This window comes from Electrona antarctica (genome assembly GCF_951216825.1).
Source record: "Electrona antarctica genome assembly, contig: scaffold_25, whole genome shotgun sequence".
In the NCBI taxonomy this organism is placed as follows: domain Eukaryota; kingdom Metazoa; phylum Chordata; class Actinopteri; order Myctophiformes; family Myctophidae; genus Electrona; species Electrona antarctica.
In genome coordinates this window covers 8,517,725-8,536,547 of record NW_027637034.1, presented here as the reverse complement: position 1 = coordinate 8,536,547, position 18,823 = coordinate 8,517,725, and the positions used below count along the sequence as shown (strand labels likewise).

Here is an 18,823-nt window from a genome sequence, read left to right as displayed (position 1 = left end):
TAATTTTTACACCTCTGCTGCTTAGCGGACAGTGTGGTGTTGTACATGTGCATATGTCACACTAGTCGATACATAGCAGGGATTTTTGTCCAGTGTCCACTTTATAAAGTCCATGCACTCCAGTGAATGGACTTGGGAACTCCAGTGCATAGACTTGGACATTTATCCATTTAGATAACTTTTTTACGTTATTTCATTACTTATTTTTACACAGAAACATAATGTGTGTCTTCACAATAACTGTAATGTAATAATAATACTAATAATGTAATGTAATAATTATTTAATTAAGTACGCTTTTATTCTGAAAGCAACCGGATGTCTTAAATTTGCTAGCTCTCAAACAGGAAGTTCTAGATTTGCCAAAAAGACAAGCCGTGGCCACGTGATGCAAATAAGTACTTCCGACCGGGTCAAAGTTTTCACGCACGCAATAAAGAATCCAGGCACTGTTGCCTTAATGCCTTTCGCCCCCTGGTGGTGGAGGTGTGTAACTGTCAGATAGATAGATAGATAGATAGATAGATAGATAGATAGATAGATAGATAGATAGATAGATAGATAGATAGATAGATAGATAGATAGATAGATAGATAGTGTTATGACCTGGCTCTTGGGCCATAACAAAGGAGGAAGACACACAGCTGTTTAAAAGTGCACAAACCAATATTTATTTACAATATAATAAACGTATGCATCAAACAATACTAAAGTATTAAGTGGGTTGTGTTAATCAGTAGATCAGTAGTGTAAGTGAGTGGATGTGTGGTAAATGTAATGTAGGGTGTTGAATGGTGCAAACAAATGCTGCTGCTCTCATGGAAGGAGAGAGAGAGAGACCTGGCTCCCAAGCGAAGACAGACTATGCACACACTGCACACAAAACGAGGTAGAGACTGAGCTACACTTCCTAACCGTCTGTCCACTGTACCAAGACATCAGAGACATGTACTTCCCTGCACGGATTACAATCACCCAAGGAGAGTTTGAAAACCACCAAATGTTTAGGCCTATAACATGTTTAAAACATTGAAATACTGCTGTTAACTTTCAAAAGTATAAAACGTCTCGGATGTATAGGCTAACTATCTCTGACAGAAAATGCACAATCTTTTATAGTCTCACAAGATAGTATTACTCAAAGTGTTAATATAACACAGCTCTGTTTACATGTTTATTGTATTGTTTTATCTTGATTGTTTTGTTCCACTTTTGCTTTGGCAATGTAAACGTTTGTGTTTATGTTTTCTCATGCCAATAAAGCTCCTATGAATTTTATTTAATTGAGTTAGGCCGGCCAACTCCCAGCCCTTTATTTATTTATTTATTTATTTGACAGGGACAATGCTCATTAATCAACATTTCAGTTTTCACTTCCATGTAAATGTGCCAGAGTTAGCCATAAACTAATTTACATCTGTAGTCCCTGAGCAGGCTCTTAAAATGGTAGTAAAACTAAACATACAATGACACATAAAGTACAATACAATGCAATAGTAGAGTGTATAGTGTGCCAGAACACAGCACCATGCGTTGATGCCATGTGTGCATATGTGCCAGCACCCAACACTATGTCCATATAAAAACACAATACAACAGATATAGAACACACTGGGACCACTGGCCAGGCAATTGATTGGCAATTGCTCAGGACCTGTGGGAAGCAAAGACCTAGGCCTATAGGAATACACACAGGCCCTAGTAGGCCAACTACAGGGCCTGTGACAACAGACAGACAGACAGACAGACAGACAGACAGACAGACAGACAGATAAGCTATTTGCACACTTTTGACAATTTGAATCCATGATGCATTGCTATTAATTGGAAAAAGTACTTTGTAATGTCACTAATTTGTCATTAAAAGGAATACTTGAGCATACGTAGGCTACTTTGTCCACCACCGATAACTGGACACCAACATCAGGTAGTCTAAAATATTATCTATGAATTAGTACTAATTACCTAGCAATTATTACTGGTGGTTCATCAGCTGGTGGTTCATGAGCTATGCCTGATTTTCAATCGAGTACTACAGTGCCACCCTTTGTCCAATGGTTGTGGGCTTTGTGTCTAAGCAGGGTGACATAGCCCTCTAACATAATCCCACATTTCGTGAAAAACAACTGCATGGTTTGGCCTGGAGCGCTGACATAAGAAAATATGTATAATTCAAAATAGTGGGTGATCTAATGCTGCATTCACATGGAATCGGGCAAGCGGTAGACGGCAAAACCTGCTGGACGGCACGGTAAAAAGATTAAATATTTTAACATTGATGCCGTCTGCCGCTACCGTCACCTGATCTGGCTGCCAGGCTGCCGTGACGTCCTGTTTCGTTTACCGTCCTGCTCCCGTCCACTAAAATTACTTACGGTTTGCCATCTACTGCTTGACTGATTCCATGTGAATGCAGCATTAGCCAGGGTCAGAGGTCAAGAGTCAGAACACGAAAGATGTTCGACACGAGGAGACGCATATGTCTATCCAAGTTTTATTGTTGACGGTCAAACGGAGCTATACCTGTTCAAATTTTGCATTTTTTATTGAGTGCTATAGCGCCACCCTTTTTGCCAATGGCCGTGGGCTTTGCGTTCTCACCGTTTAGCATACCCCTCTACCATATTGCCAAGTTTCACGAAAACCGACTTCACGGTTAAGCCAGAAATGTTTTTAAGGGGCCAGGCACTTCGGGCACGGCCCCTTAAAAACAGACAACTACAATAAGGGACCATAGTCCATTTAGCTTGGCCCCTTAATAACTTGTGAAAATTAATTTCTAATCCTTTCTTAGATAGGTGACGATTTGGCCAATTTTGAATATTGTATATTTTCTGTAAAATTTAAAAAATGTTGAATTACATTTGACGCAGTGATGGTCTCATAATACAATTTGTTCTTGTTTTTAGTTTTTCCTTTGGAGGTTACAAAAATACCAGATACTCTGTATAGACTGTGTTAGCAGAGCTGCCATTACAGCGATAAGGAAGAGTCTAGATAGCCTGGAGCTAGTCGGACTAAACAAACATAACGGAGGAAAAGAATGAGGACTCAGCACTTACATTCAGCTCGTGACCATAATAACTCAAGCATCTTTATTAGCAGCGTCATTATATACACATTGGGTAACAGGCATATCCGGTACTTCCGGTGTGGCACTTCAGAATAAGGGTTTATCATTTACATATATACAGACAATAAAGATCACATCTTAACAGACTGTCATCATGGGAATGTGTCGCCGCACTAAGAGGTGTTGGTAGAAAGAGTGAGACCACAGCATGTCATGATGGATCAATCCACATCTTTAATGTCAATCCTCCGGCCGGCCGGCCTGCCAGCCAGGAGAAGACCCCCAAAACACTGTATTCTAGGTCCACTGGTGACCGTTAAGAAAAGGCAGGCACGTGCATAGGCTTCAGCCACTGCCCCTTTACCCGTCTATAAAAAACTGCCCTCTTCAGTCCATGAAAGTAGCATTTACTATGGTGAAATAAATGCAAAATGTGGCCGTTTTAAAGATGTTTTGACCAATCTGCCCAATCTGCTCAGTTCAAAGCTTGTTGAATGTGTGACTTATATAAATACCACGACAAAATGGTCGTGCATCTGTTCCCAACGAGGCAGCCTGCTCATATCTCACCTTTGGAGGAGAGCTGGCTTGCAGAGCATGGCTTAATACTTAGGCTGATCGGCTGTGGGGCCAATAGGGCTATACTGTAGGCCAGTGTTTCCCAACCTGTGTACCGCGGTACTTTACTGTGCCGTTTGATGTGTCCAGGTGTATCGGAATATTTGGAGAAATGGAATTTAACCTGGGAAGACTGTGTCAGTGTGTGCACTGATGGAGCGGCAGCTATGACCGGGCGATACAAGAGATTTGTTAGGCGAGTGAAAGAGATTAATCCTGACGTCATGGCTACACACTGTTTTTTACACCGTGAGGCGCTGGTTGCAAAGACTTTACCAAAAGACCTGTCAGTTGTGTTGGATGATGCAGTAAGCGTCGTTAACTTTATTAAAGCAAGACCACTGAAAAGCCGGCTGTTCGCCACACTGTGCGAGGAAATGGAGGCGGAACATATAACTCTGCTGTTGCACACCGAAGTTCGATGGCTTTCCAGGGGAAAAGTTTTGTCGCGTGTATATGAACTGAGGGAGGAATTAAAGTGCTTTCTGTCCGCTGAGCAATCCAAATATGCCGAACTGTTTGCAAATGAGTACTGGTGTGCAAGACTAGCATACATGGCGGATATTTTTGTCCATCTGAATGAACTGGACAGGAAAATGTAAGGGCGAAATGAGAATATTCTTACAAGCACGACCAAACTGAACTCATTTCGGAACAAACTCGCCATCTGGCAGCAGGCTGCAGGCAAGGGCAAGCTGGACATGTTTCCTTGCAGCAACGCTGGATACAAAACCAATCGTGTCTTGTGTCGGGTCATTTCTGAGCATCTGGAAACTCTCGAGGACAGATTTGCAATTTATTTCCCCCCAAAAATATTTTTGTTCTTGTTTTTACAACTCCTTTTTTTATTTAGAAGTATTACTTTGCATTGACAAATTGAACATGTGTGTGTGCTATATTTTGTATATTGAGTTTTCAAAAATAAATTGATGAAACTGAGGCACTGTCTCTGTCCCTTTCTTTCTCTTTAAAGTTATTTGATGAGTGCTGTCATGTGTGTTTTTAAAAGTATATTGGGTTCAAAGAAGTTTTACTCTGTCAAAACTATAATGTGTTTGGTATCAAAGACGTTTTACTATATATATATATATATATATATATATATATATATATATATATATATATATACATACACACATGCACACCCCCCGTATATCTAGGTGTGCCCCGAGATTTTTAGGCTATGAAAAGTGTGCCCCGGGACAAAAAAGGTTGGGAAACACTGCTGTAGGCTACTGTATATTGATCACAACATGAACGCCAGACATGCATTCCTCGGTAACTCCAAATGTCCCGTGAATCATTTAATATTTCATGACAACATATCATCACAAGAACGCATCAGTGGACTTGACAAAGAAATTATAGCTGTGTCGTGTGTCCAGATTTGATCCATTTCCCCAGTCATTCCGACATACGATAGTGATATGATATTAATCAAATAATAATCATAAGCTCTGATGAAAGATATCAAGACCCGGCCCACAACAGCCCTGCCAATCGGGCTCAGCCCTGTTGGCACGACAGGTTGTGTGTCGTTCTGGCGAGTGGGAGACTGGGGTTCAATCCCCGCTACCTGCGAAACACTACATCTGCAAAGGTGAGTGAGTGAGCAAATGTTCAATAAAAATGGCTTTCATAATATTCTTGCCAAGTTGTATTAGCCTTTAGTCTTGAGGTCAAATTTAAATAAATTAACTTATTTCTCATTATACGTGAAAAAAGGAGATCCTACAGATTGCTACTTTATCAACCAGTGGATCCATCGGATAGGGGCTTGCTTGCCAAAATAAGCTGATCTACAAGTTGTAACGCGGTGCGCAACCGATGCGCTGTTAGCTTGTAGATCTGTCCATTTGTAACATGTTAGTAAGGTGTCCCGACAGCGACCATGAACATCATCACGTTAGATTAAACGGGCGTGTATGTTCTACGCGAGGCAGAACCTGCAAGGTGGAAACGCTTGGTAAAGAGGGAGTCCGCTGACTGTCAGATTCATGAGCTATACCTTTTTTATATTCAAATTTTCACGTGACTGCTATAGCGCCACCCTTTGGCCAATGGTTGTGGGCCTCACCGTTTAAAGTAGCATAGCCCTCTACCATATGTGACCCCACGCGATATAGAGACTGCCATCGCGGGGGTGGCAACTGTTCAGGACAGCTGAAAAACTATTTTATTTTTCCTTTTTTATTTTTCTGTCTAAAATGATCTGAAGCTATATTATTATTCATGTAATGTTAGCGCAGGTCTGAAATAGATGTCAGAGCTTAACTCGGCATGTAAACATGACATAATTGTATTAATGTTTAAGTGTAATGATTTTATTGACCGGATTATCCGTAGTCCTCCAGCCGTTAGCTTAAATGTGCTAATATTATAAGCTAACTGCATTACTAAAGCCAATGTATTGCGGTAAATGCGGCATGTCCGCGGTAAATTACTTATAAAAGTGAGTCGCGTTATATTTACCTTAAATACCAGCCAAAGTACATTCCAAATAAACAATTATTTGCCACGTTATGTTGTTATATCAGTTTAATTCATAAAAAACATTACGTTTCTTCTTCGTTGGTATAAGGGGAAATGTTGAAACACTTCCGCATTTCTTCTTCTTTGTTTTTGTGAAATGTTGAGTGACGGCCTGAGATTGGCTAATTCCGTATGACGCAGGCGCCTGTGATTGGCTCTGGCTGTGTTTTACTTCCTTATTGTTCCTTATTTCAGCGACAGAAACAGCTGCCTGTGTGTGTGGCGTTTAATGAACATGGAAGCAGAAAACGAAAAGAACACGATGGACCCTGCTGCTAGACGCGATTTTATCGCTAAAAGAATTTGTACTCTACTTAACATGTTGAGGGCAGAAGGTTTGAGACCAAGCCATCAACTAGAATTGGACAAGGAGCTCGAGGAGTTTTTAGATATGGATGACGGTGATGTTGGAAGTCTGACGGAGGAAGATGACTCGGACGAAGAATCCAGTTTGCCAGGTGATATCGACGATGTTCGTGTATTTGAAAATGATGACACAGACTGTAACATTGTCACAGTGGAGGAAAATATCCACGAGGAGACATTAGCCAACGAGGTTGTCCATCCTATTAGAGACAATGAACTCAATAAAATCCGAAACTTCATGTGTAGATGCACAAAGCGCCGGGCAGATAAAGAGAACGATTCCGCACAGTCGTGTATGCTAAAGTTGGATCCATTAGATGTATATGACAGACGTCAGCAGATATCCATGTTGGCGGCAGACATGAGAGACATGCTGATTATGGGACATTATGATACTCACATAAGAACAACAGAGATGACTAGTAACAACAAAAAAACGCCAACCAAACGGAAGGCTCCATGGACAGAATACATCGTCAATGACATAAAAATCTGCAGGACAACGTACATGTTTATGCATTGGTAAGCTTGTAGATTTGCTATAGCTAATTTCATGTAGCCTATATGATATTTCATTGTATATTAATTACAATTATATTCTGATTCTACATACATTACATTATACATTAGACTACATACATTCATCATACATGCATGATGACCACATACATTTTAAATGTTAAATGTTTTCATTCTAGCTTGGCAGAGAAAACACTCATTGCTATCCACAAGCAGTTCAGAGACTATGGATTTGTGCCACGCTCTGTGAAGAAACCTCGACAGAAGCGCTATCTGCAGCCAAATGACATTCAGCGGGTCATATCCTTCATAAGAGGTATTGTAAACAAGTGTAATGCTTTATGGTGTCGTCCACAATAACAGTCTTTGTATTGAGTTGCGCTTGAAATGTACTGTAATTTTCCAATCTGTTAATAAATACTTCAATCAATCAGGTTATGCTGCAGAGTATGCTGTGGTTTTGCCAGGGCGCCAAGCAAACCAGAAAAACTTTTCTGGAGAAGTCCTCTCCTCTAGTACCACCAGGGCAGAAGTTTGGCGTAAATACCAGGAGACATCAAAGAAATATGAGCCTGGTAGGTTAAAAAGAAAGCATGTTATGATGTAAACACTAGGGGTGGATGCTATGTGAAAATAAACAAAGTGTGTGTGTGTGTGTGTGCGTGTGTGCGCACCATGACTGTTATGATTTGTTTAGTTTAGTTTAAGTTTATTGTTTTTGTTCGAGCCATTTCTGTTCTGTTACTTTGAGCTGGGTTTTCTTTATACTAATTTTATGCTTGTTGTTCTTTTCCCCCACTGTGGTGAGTGCTGCACTGCTGCTATCCGGACACCAAGGGGAGCCTAGTGGTATATCAGCCGACTGGCCGTGTGGGTGGCGGCGAGTAGGATCTCACTGTAGCCCACGACCAAGGTTAAAGGTTTGCTGTGTTATGAATGCGAGCACCTCTTTTCACGGTGTCGCTCTTGCTCTTTCTTGCATGCTGTGTGCTTCAGTGCGTGTGTGTGCTTAGATATTCTTCCTAGTCGTTTATTTGGGCAAAGGCTAGTTCCCCTACAGGTTAGCTCTCCTATGAACGTTTGGTCGACTGTTTTGCCTGATTGGCTCTGAATGTAGCAGTACATGGTTTTTAAATGTAATGTAATGTAATCTGTCCTTTTTTTCCAGATGCCCGTGTTTTGTCTCTTAGCTCATTCAGATACATCTGGAAGACGTTTCTGCCAGACATAAAGTGTACCAAGCCTATGTCAGACTTATGTTGGCAGTGTCAAAAGAACAACTACAAGGTACAGTATGTAAATCATTATGAATGGTCAAAATGATTCAAGATCACAAATATGAATTCTAGGGTCCTTGTGGTTACAGTACTAGTGGAATTGTGATGGAGATAGAAGAGTAATTACATGTGGATAACAATCCACTATGCTTGTGCTGTTTTTTTATTTTCCCTTTTGTACAGGTTTACCGAAGTAACGGTCTGGCAGAGGAAGAGAAACGTGACACACTTAATGTACAGCTTGAGCACTTGTCCCTGGTTAAGGGCGAGCGAGACCTATACAACTGCATGCGCAGAGACTGCAAAGAGATTTGCACAGATCAGGATCTGCATCTGCTGAACGGCCCTGTTCCACCTGCAAGCAGGGACTTCAAGATGCACTATTCCTTTGACTTTGCTCAACAGGTAAACTCAATTAAAAGAAAAAAGATAAAACAGATTTGTCAGTCTGAAAATACAAAAAATAATAACAGCCTAATTTGCTATTTTCTTACAGATCTTGTATCCACATCGCCATCACCAGCCAGGAGAGATATTTTTCAAAACTCCACGCAAGTGTGGAATTTTTGGTATATGCTGTGAAGGGATACCAGAACAGGTCAACTACCTTGTAGATGAAGGCATGACATGTGGCAAAGGGAGCAATTCAGTCATTAGCTATGTACACCACTTCTTCTGTAATTATGGGCTGGGAGAGACGGACGTGGATCTTCACTGTGACAACTGCTGTGGCCAGAATAAAAACAAGTTTGTCTTGTGGTATTGTGCCTGGCGCACGATACACAAACTGCATCATCAACTCGGGCTCCACTTTTTGATTGTAGGTCACACAAAATTTGCTCCTGACTGCTACTTCGGTCAGTTCAAGAAGATCTTCCATAAGTCAGACGCCCACAACCTGGCTGACATCGCTGCAATGGTGAACAACAGCTCAAAGCCCAACATCGCACAGCTGGTTGGAACAGAGGATGGCCGTGTGATGGTGCACTGCTATGACTGGCAGAAATTCCTCCAACCATACTTCCGCCCACTGGAGCACATCAAACAGTACCAGCATTTCCGGTGGGTTTATTTTATATTTAAACATTTGTATGTATTTATTGACACTTTTCAATTATATAAAAACTTGTGTTTCAACCCTATAACAACCACTACTTACATAATTTAATATTTCATCACATGCAGCTTTGATGCCAACAAGCCTGGCATAGTGTTTGCCAAGAAACGACACAACGATGAAGAAGAGGTGAAGTTCCAACTGCTTCGTGACGTCAACGTCCTGCCACCAAAGCATGGATTTCCCACTCTACAACCAGCAGGACTGGACAGAGAGAGGCAGGCCTATCTGTACAAACACATCCGAGAGTATTGTGAGGACTATGCCAAAGACACAACATGTCCTAAGCCACCACCCAGCCCACCATCACGCCCAACAAAGTCAAAGACACCAGCCAGATTGTAATAGGATGTTAATAGGATGTTATACCAGGAATTGTTTGCTGTGTTGTTTGCTGTGTGGATTGTAATGTTTGCTGTGATTTGATTTTTTATTAATTATTCCTGGTGTAATTATTGTATATATTGTGTGTGTATATATATATAAGGTCAATGGCCTGAGTCACGTTATGTATTTCTACCTTAAATACTAGTCTAAGTACATTACAAAAATGTTTATTTAATAAACATTAAGGCCTCTTCATCCTTGCTTGTTTTGTTGGAACAATAGGGGTCACTGTTTTACCGAATATTTGCCGTTGGGATTTCTCAGATTTGTTTGAGAAACGGATATTATTATTATGCTATTATGATTAACGTGAATGAAGCTTTACTTCATCAGAGTTACGCAAACTCCGTTTACTTCATGGGGCCAGTCTGTCTGTTAGTCTTGTCAGTCAATGGCGGCTCTTCTACATAACCTTCTTTGTCCCTATTTGAAGGCCTCAAATAGGGACAACCGGAAGTTTACGGAATGCATTGCAGTCTATGGGCTCGTGCAAGTACATGAACCACGTGACCGGGCTGTTTTCTGCCCCCTCAATATCGCAACTCTTCTATAAGATGGCTCTCCGCATCAAGTGCATAATACTTGTTTATTTGGAGTGAACATGACATTGACGAGTAAATAATATTAACACGACTCCCGTCGATAAGTTATTTAGCCTGGACATTTCCGCATTTAGCTGAAAACGGGCTTAGTACTATTCGGCTAGCGGCAGGAGCTAACGGCTAACAGTCCAGGCCAGGCAGATGCAAAGATGCTGTCTACCATTCTGTCAATGTAAGCGTTTGTATAGCTGTTGCAAAAGACACAAAGCTACAGAGCTACAAAGATGAACTGGTTTCAACTTCACCTACACAGATTCAAAGCTACAAATACGCTGTGTATCTTTGTTTTTGTTCCCCTCTATTGAGAACAAAGGGACGTTTAATAAAAACTGTGGTAACTGCATTATGTATTCAACTTTGACTACTATTTGAATCTACCCCAATAACATAATATAGGTGCTAAAACATTGACATTTTCCAGTTACTATAGTTACTTTGTAGATTTTGATAATTATTATAAAACATACATTAACCACTTCAACCTTATATGCATTAGTATGAATAGGGTAGTAGTACTTTAACTTAAGTAAATCAATTGGGTAATTTATAGTATAGGCCTACTACTTTTTTGAATTTGACAATTTTATAAAGGCTCATTTCCTTACTATACCCTGACCCAGAATTAATAACTATAGCTTCACTCTTGTTTTCGACTCAATACTGCCCCCGCCTGGGGGGGTAGAGTACCTCATTTTAGCAATGAAGAGGAAACAGCGCCCCCAAATGCCACTGACCGTGGAACTGCATCTTTGAAGACCAAATTCTCAGATTGCTGTATCTCTGCAAGACATTACTCTATAAGCCATATCTCAAAAACTAGTGGGTCAAACTGCACAACCAATATGTCAATTTGAAGCTATGATTCCCTGCTTTCATATGACATGATAAAAACAAAAATGAAAAAAATCCAATGGCAGTCCTTCGATCAAATCTGGTCACATATTGGCAAGTTTTGCAAAAAACGACTGCACAGTTAAGCCAGAACTGCAAGTTTTGGAAGCCTCAGCCGATCTGCGTTGCTGATGCAAATAAATGAATAAATAAATTGTGCGTGGCTGCGGCGTGCGTCTGTGGGAGCCGATAGGGAGAACCGAAATTGATCTTTTATGGATGGGTACCCGGTTCCCCAGCATGTTGTTATCGGTTCCTGCTTGGTCATGAGGTTCGGTACCCATCCCTACCCACGACCCTCTTTCCATATTGCAGAATTTCGTGTCAAAACTGTGAAAATGGCAGGATCTGTACGAACAATAAGGGATCTTTGCCCCATCGGACTTGACCCCAAATAATTATAACAATAACAAAATAATAATAATGGATGTAATTAAAATAATAATACCTTGAGTATAGGTAGTACAGGTTAAATAAAAAAATGAAATAAAAATGAGAAAAACTGTAGCAGTTTGCAGAATATAAAATAACCTTCATTCAAACGGACGCAAAATAGTTGTTTATTTAGTCACAAGCTTTTACCATTGGTTCAATATTTATAAAACGACACATTTAACCACTTCCAAATCCTGGAAAAAAAAGAAAACGGAAAGAAACAATACTGAAGAAACAAATCTAAAAGCTCACAATGTGCAGGAAAATGTGTTAACATAGCATCACACTTGGTTTATGAATCTACAAGCTGACAATGAACATGCTAGTATGTGTGGGATACACCCACAACAAATGTGACAACTCTCTGCCAATGCCAAACTTTCTGTTGCTATTGAATTGTTTTGAGTTTTCAAACGTATAAAGGTATAACGTCTGAAACATCCAACGGTATAATTAAACAGTGTTACCATAGAGAAATAATCTACCAGAGACAAAAACTCTCTGCCATGTTTATATAGGTTTTACATACAAAAATATAACAAGAAACTAAATTGTGGTGGTCTTTAAATTCGGATCGTGACAAATAATAACAATAAATTAAAAATAATTGGGCCAAACAAATTAGAAGAAAAAAAGGGGAGGGTAACACTTTGAGTTTTTCTTATTTCTAATTATTTGTCCGGCCCAACATTTGTTGTCATTGTCATGATTTGTCACAATCTAAGTTGGCTTTTTCCGAGGCTTAAAAGGTCTTTAAATAAATACTTTATGAAATGTCTATGGGGAAATGACTGTGACGCTCTATTGTCAGATTATGCGATTCCACTGCTTTAGTATCTAACTGTCATTGTCATCCTGGAATAGAATGAATGATGTTATATCATGTGTCAACTCAAATGGGTTCATGGGGAAAATGTGCATTTATTACTATTACAACTAACCACTTCTTCCCTGTATGATTCCTCCTCATTATCCTCAGATGTGCATTTTGACCCAAGCATTTGGCACCAACTGCAACTAAAGGGTTTCCTGTATGAGTCCTCATGTGTCTATGGGCTTTGCCCTTTCATGAGTCCTCATGTGTCTTTTTAGATGACCACTCCTAGCAAAGCCTTTACCACACACGTTACAAGTAAAGGGCTTTTCCCCTGTATGAGTCCTCATGTGTGTTTTTAGATCACAACTCTGAGCAAAGCCTTTACCACAGACATTACAAGTAAAGGGCTTTTCCCCTGTATGAGTCCTCATGTGTGATTTTAGATTACCGGTGTGAAGACAGCCTTTACCACACACGTTACAAGTAAAGGGCTTTTCCCCTGTATGAGTCCTCATGTGTGTTTTTAGATCACGATTCTGAATAAAGCCTTTACCACAAACTGTACAAGTGAAGGGCTTTTCCCCTGTATGAGTCCTCATGTGTGATTTTAGATGACCACTCTGAGCAAAGCCTTTACCACAGACGTTACAAGTAAAGGGCTTTTCCCCTGTATGAGTCCTCATGTGTGTTTTTAGAACACTACTTTGTGTACAGCCTTTACCACACACGTTACAAGTAAATGGCTTTTCCCCTGTATGAGTCATCATGTGTGTTTTTAGATTACCGATGTTAAGACAGCCTTTACCACACACGTTACAAGTAAAGGGCTTTTCCCCTGTATGAGTCCTCATGTGTGTTTTTAGATCACCATTCTGAATAAAGCCTTTACCACAAACTGTACAAGTGAAGGGCTTTTCCCCTGTATGAGTCATTGTGTGCTTCGTCAGACTTGCCTTACGATTAAAACATTTGCCACAGTCTGTACAACTAAAGCGTTTCTTCCCTGTGTGGCTCCTCATGGAGTGAGTTTGTTTTGAAGATTGCAGGTCCTTGGACAGCTTGCTGCTCAACGACAATCTTTGTCCTTCCACATGTTGTTTCTTGTGTGATTTCAGTGTGTTTAAAGTTGACTGACCTTCACTGGTCTCCTGCCACTCATCACTGTCTTCAGTGTCAGATTCAGAACAGTGTGAAGAGAGGAGCTGGTCGTCACTAGTTGGTTGTGATGTTCCACAGTCCTCTACATCAGCTTGTGTTTTCATGTGTTCGGTTGAGGTGCCGGCTACAGGCTCTGTCTCTCTGTTTTCATCATCATGATCATCTTCACTTTTCACTGCTTGTAATGTCAACGTTGACCCATCAGCCTCCATTGGTCTTTGAAGTAGCTCCTCTTGTTCGTCATTAATCTGTGGAGGTTGTGGTTCCTCCTGGACCAGACTGGAGCTCCTATCTGGTTGTTCAGTGACAACTTCCTCTTTACACACAGGGAGGTGCGGGGCGGCTAGAAAAAAGACACAAAGAGAGAAAAACATTTAATGTTTGAACTTTTCATTTTTGGAGGAACATCATCACAGATAGTTTTCAGGGCTTGACATTTGAGCCACATTTGGACAAGAACATTTACTCACTTGTCCAAGTAAAGATTAGTCATTCTTGTAATTGTCTTGCATATTTTGTTTGTATTGAATATAATGTTGCATTTGAATAGTTACAATTAAGTAACAAGTGTTCAACAGAAGTTTATGATATATAATCCACCACTCCTGAATGAAGTGCCTGGTGCTGGGAGTCTGAGGTATTCTATTTATAGTGACTCATAGGAATAGACTATGTGACAACCGGGTATAGTTTGGAGAGACGGATGACAGCCGGAATGTAGACGGCACCTGGGTGAGCAGTACGGGTTAGCGCCCCAGCCTGTGTCCTCCCTGAGGAGGAAGCCCAACAAACCTTAGTGAGGCCTTTAGGAGGGCCATTATAATCCACCACTCCTGAATGAAGTGCCTGGTGCTGGGAGTCTGGTGCAACGCACAGGTCCTGGGCCTGGTGAGAGCAGGAGTGGACCTGGCGAGACGTAGGAGGGGCCCGGACAGGAGTTAACCCACAGAGCCTAGTCCTTCCACACGCCAGAATTTGGTTCTCCCAGTCCCGGCAGAGTAGTTCCGGAGCAACGGATTGTATGGCCTTTCTCATTCCCTGATGGACTGATCGAGGGTAGCTACTGGGACATAAGACATAAGATTTGATCAACCCCGGCTGGGTCGCCTGAGTGAGGGGTATGATGATGGTAGACCCGAAACCCTGTTGACCTCAAGATACATCACTGAGGATACGTCCCAGGTGCATCCATGCGATGTATTTTTAGTTATATGACAAAATAACACTACACGAAAAAAGAAAAGATAACTGAAAAACATAATTGGCACAAACTCAAACAGGTTGATGGAAGTTTCAACAAACATGTCATACATATCATAGTGTGTAGCGGTGACTCCAGGTCTCAATCTTTAGTTGATGCATGATTTGTGTAGCCTGATGCCCTGAGATGCTGAAATGAATATTATGCCAGTTGTGTTGAACAGTGGAATGTCATGAAGCAAGAGTTTAACCAATGCAACCCCACCAGCCTTCCTGAGTGGGTATAATCAGGATGCGCAAAACCACAGGGGGGAGGGGGGTTAGCTATCTCCTATGGAATCCCCCCCTGAATTATCACACGGACCACCACTGTTTACAGGCTGTGTAAACAATTAGGTTTTCAACATCAACCTTTTCAGACCCCAGGCCAGGAAACGGGGTTTGAAATGCTTAACCAGGGAATGAGAGAGAGCGAGAGATTGGCACGAACCCCCTGAGTTGACCAAGGAATGAACTTCCGGAGAGATTTTGCGTCGCCACGCTAAAATCGATATGCACACAGAAATGGATATAAATGCGTTGGCTCCCCATATACTACAAACACGCACGCACCACTGACAGCATGTGTAGGGCGGCTGCCCTAAAAATATCCTGAACATGAAATCATGTTCTACCTACTGATATGTGTCATTACAAATGAGTGAGCATGTCTGTCAAGATGAGAGAAAAACATCATCATTTTTCGACCGCAGTCGAGATCGTGGATTTCACAATATCACGGTAGACTTTCCGGTCCTTCATTGCCATCCCCAGTTCCTGCTTACTGATGCCTGTGTCCCTAGCGATGACATCAGGGAACGACAGTTTTCTATCTCTGGTCTGCTTTGAGGCAGGACTCCAGAGAAGAAGGGAAGATATAACCTCATTGTCAGCTCTGTAGCAGTGGCCGGCAAACTGTGTTCTTCTGGATCGGACTAGTGAAGAAACACGGGGAAGGTTGCCGTATATTAGATTAGTCGATGGGTGGCTCTTCCAAGACAGATTTTGCGCTCTCATTAGAAGGCGGGTGTAAGTGCCATCCAACCGTTTCTTTGAACGTGTCCATGTCTCGGAGCCATAGAGTAGAATCGGCTCAACGGTCGTCCTAAATATTTTTACTTAACATCTTAAGTAACTAAGCTGGGATGACCAGATCTTATGCATGTCATTGCAGGCTGACCAGGCCATACCCTTCCTAGTTTGAAAGATATATATGAACCCAAATACTTGTAGTCATCAACCTGTTTCAGAGGAGTGTTGTTAAGTGTTTTTATAATGTGGTTATTGTTGGATTTGCATATATTTACGTATTCAGTTTTCGTCTCGTTGAGATAAAGACCAACACAGTTGGAGGCCTGCTCAAGAGACTGAAGGAGAGCCTGAGCTCTTGATTGACTGAATGACTCCAATGATTGACTGATAAGCGCGATGTCATCAGCGAAGTCAGTGTCATTATTCTCATTTATCTTAGCTCACCAACAACCCTGTGCACCAGCTTTTCTCTTGAAGTTTAAACAAACTATTTGTAATCTTTCTTTCCCCTTTTCCTTCTTGTTTTAATTTTCCTTGCAATGTGGTTTTGATTTAAGCGGAGCTATAGTTGTGTGTCTGATAGATTGGGATCTATGCGCCCTTGCTTTATTCGCATGCCTTTACCGAATAAGCAACGGCACGCGCAATCCCAATTTTTATCAGCCAAACAACGCGCGTGGATAATTCTCTTCGGCTCATGCCCCAGGGGAATTATTTCACGATGTGCCCGTTTGCTGTGTTTATTGTTATGTGAAAAACCTTACAATCTAAATACAGGTTTGGAACTCATCGTGGGCGGCTGTGGTTCAGGAGGTAGAGCAGGTCATCCAATGATCCCTGGGTCGGCGGTTCGAATCCCGGCTCCTCCTGTCCACATGTTGAAGTGTCCTTGGGCAAGACACTGAACCCTACATTGCCTCCAATGAGTTGGTTGGTGTAAGCTCGCCACCATTGGTGTCTGAATGTGGGAAGTGAGGACCCTGGCGTCGACTGTTCGCCGCTTCACCTCCCAATGTATGAATGAATTGTAAAGTGCTTTGACCACTTGGAAAAGTACTATGAAAACGCAATTCATTATAAAAATGCAATTCAGTATTTGATTTATCGTGTGAATTTGGTTTCATATACAAGAGGGGTTTTTCAAAGCATTTATTCACTATGTTAAAGAAGTCGCGTCAGAAAACATGACGTTTTATCTGATCGAGGAGCTAGTATTGTATACCATTGATTTGATCAATTTTGAAGTAATGATATACAAAATTAGGACCTCATTTCCCTTAAGGAACTTGACTACCTTGACTACATTTGTATGAATGCAATAATATCAAACAATTACAATTTCTCAAAAAATACCATTTATATTAGGACTCCCACCCGTGGGTCCTGGGACCCACTGCAGACCTAACAACATCACTGTGGTACATTCTGTTTCCTAGACGGGCTCTCTACCCATTCAGCTATGGCTGTCCCTCTCTAAGGAAGGACAATATCAGTCACTAGAACCAGGGATGGGTGTTTTCTGTGTATCTACGATGGTTAAAATGGAGTTTGAAGTTACAATGGGCTTGTCTGATAAAAATGAATATAAAATATCTAAATACTGTATTGAGCAAATTCAAAACTGTCCAAAGTGTTCACAAAAAGCCTGAGTAGACGATAACATTACCCACAATTATTTTGAAAGTGAAATATCCCTTTATGTAAGTAACAAAACAGCACATACCTATACGGTACAACTTTACTAAAGGTTGCATCTTCGCATCAAACAGTCCACGTCTCTGGTCCACCTCTGGCTGTTCCTCTGACACTGTTGAATGTCTTTTGGAGGCCATCTCTCTAGATACTGTAGACCTCTCCCTGTGGTGCTCTGTGGAAATCACCAGTAGAAACAACTTGTACTTATCATTCAAAAAGGGTTTACTGAACAACCAGGAATAATCTGGTGACCACCGGAGAGACGGGTGATAGCCGGAATGTGGACGGCACCCGGGAGCAGTATGGGTTGGCGCCCCAGCCTGTGTCTTCCGTGAGGAGGAAGCCCAACAACCCCACGGTGAGGCCTTTAGGAGGGCCATTCAAGCTGCAAGCGGAGCCTACAGCACCACCGTTGCCCAGGTGGAGCCTGCAGCACCACCGTTGCCCAGGTGGAGCCTGCAGTACCACCGTTGCCCAGGTAGAGCCTGCAGTACCACCGTTGCCCATGTGGACTCTGTAGCACCACCGTTGCCCATGTGGACTCTGCAGTACCACCGTTGCCCAGGTGGAGCCTACAGAACCACCGTTGCCCATGTGGACTCTGCAGCACCACCGTTGCCCAGGTGGAGCCTACAGAACCACCGTTGCCCATGTGGAGCCTGCAGCACCACCGTTGCCCAGGTGGAGCCTGCAGTACCACCGTTGCCCAGGTGGAGCCTGCAGCACCACCGTTGCCCAGGTGGAGCCTGCAGCACCATGTTTGCCCAGGTGGAGCCTAAAGAACCACCGTTGCCCAGGTGGAGCCTACAGAACCATTGTGGCTCAAGAATCCACCACTGTGTCTGGTGCTGATTGATGATTAGAACCTTCCTGGACAGATCACTTAACCCTTTGAGTGGTCCAGTGGTGCACGTACCATGTCTCGTGCTTTAAATGGTCTCACGCACACACAAGTTATTTCTTCTTTCTTTTTTCCTCACCATTTATGCCAAAAATCTTACATGATCTATACATGATTATGGGTTCAAACTTATACTTTAAGTATAAAACTATACTTTTGTAGCA

At 41.8% G+C, this 18,823-nt stretch overlaps 2 protein-coding genes across 3 annotated transcripts in view; one reads left to right on the top strand and one right to left on the bottom strand.

Moving 5' to 3' along the window:
- Positions 1-18,823, bottom strand: part of LOC306919451 (uncharacterized protein) — a 55,641-nt gene that overhangs the window by 33,299 nt on the left and 3,519 nt on the right. The gene's annotated exons all lie outside the window — the stretch shown is intronic.
- LOC306919340 (uncharacterized protein) lies at positions 6,385-10,036 on the top strand. The gene is made up of 6 exons (XM_079532135.1): positions 6,385-7,424; positions 7,543-7,683; positions 8,277-8,395; positions 8,569-8,790; positions 8,882-9,447; positions 9,571-10,036. The coding sequence occupies exons 1-6, from the start codon at positions 7,244-7,246 to the stop codon at positions 9,845-9,847; spliced, it is 1,506 nt and encodes a 501-aa protein (XP_079388261.1). The 5' UTR covers positions 6,385-7,243; the 3' UTR covers positions 9,848-10,036.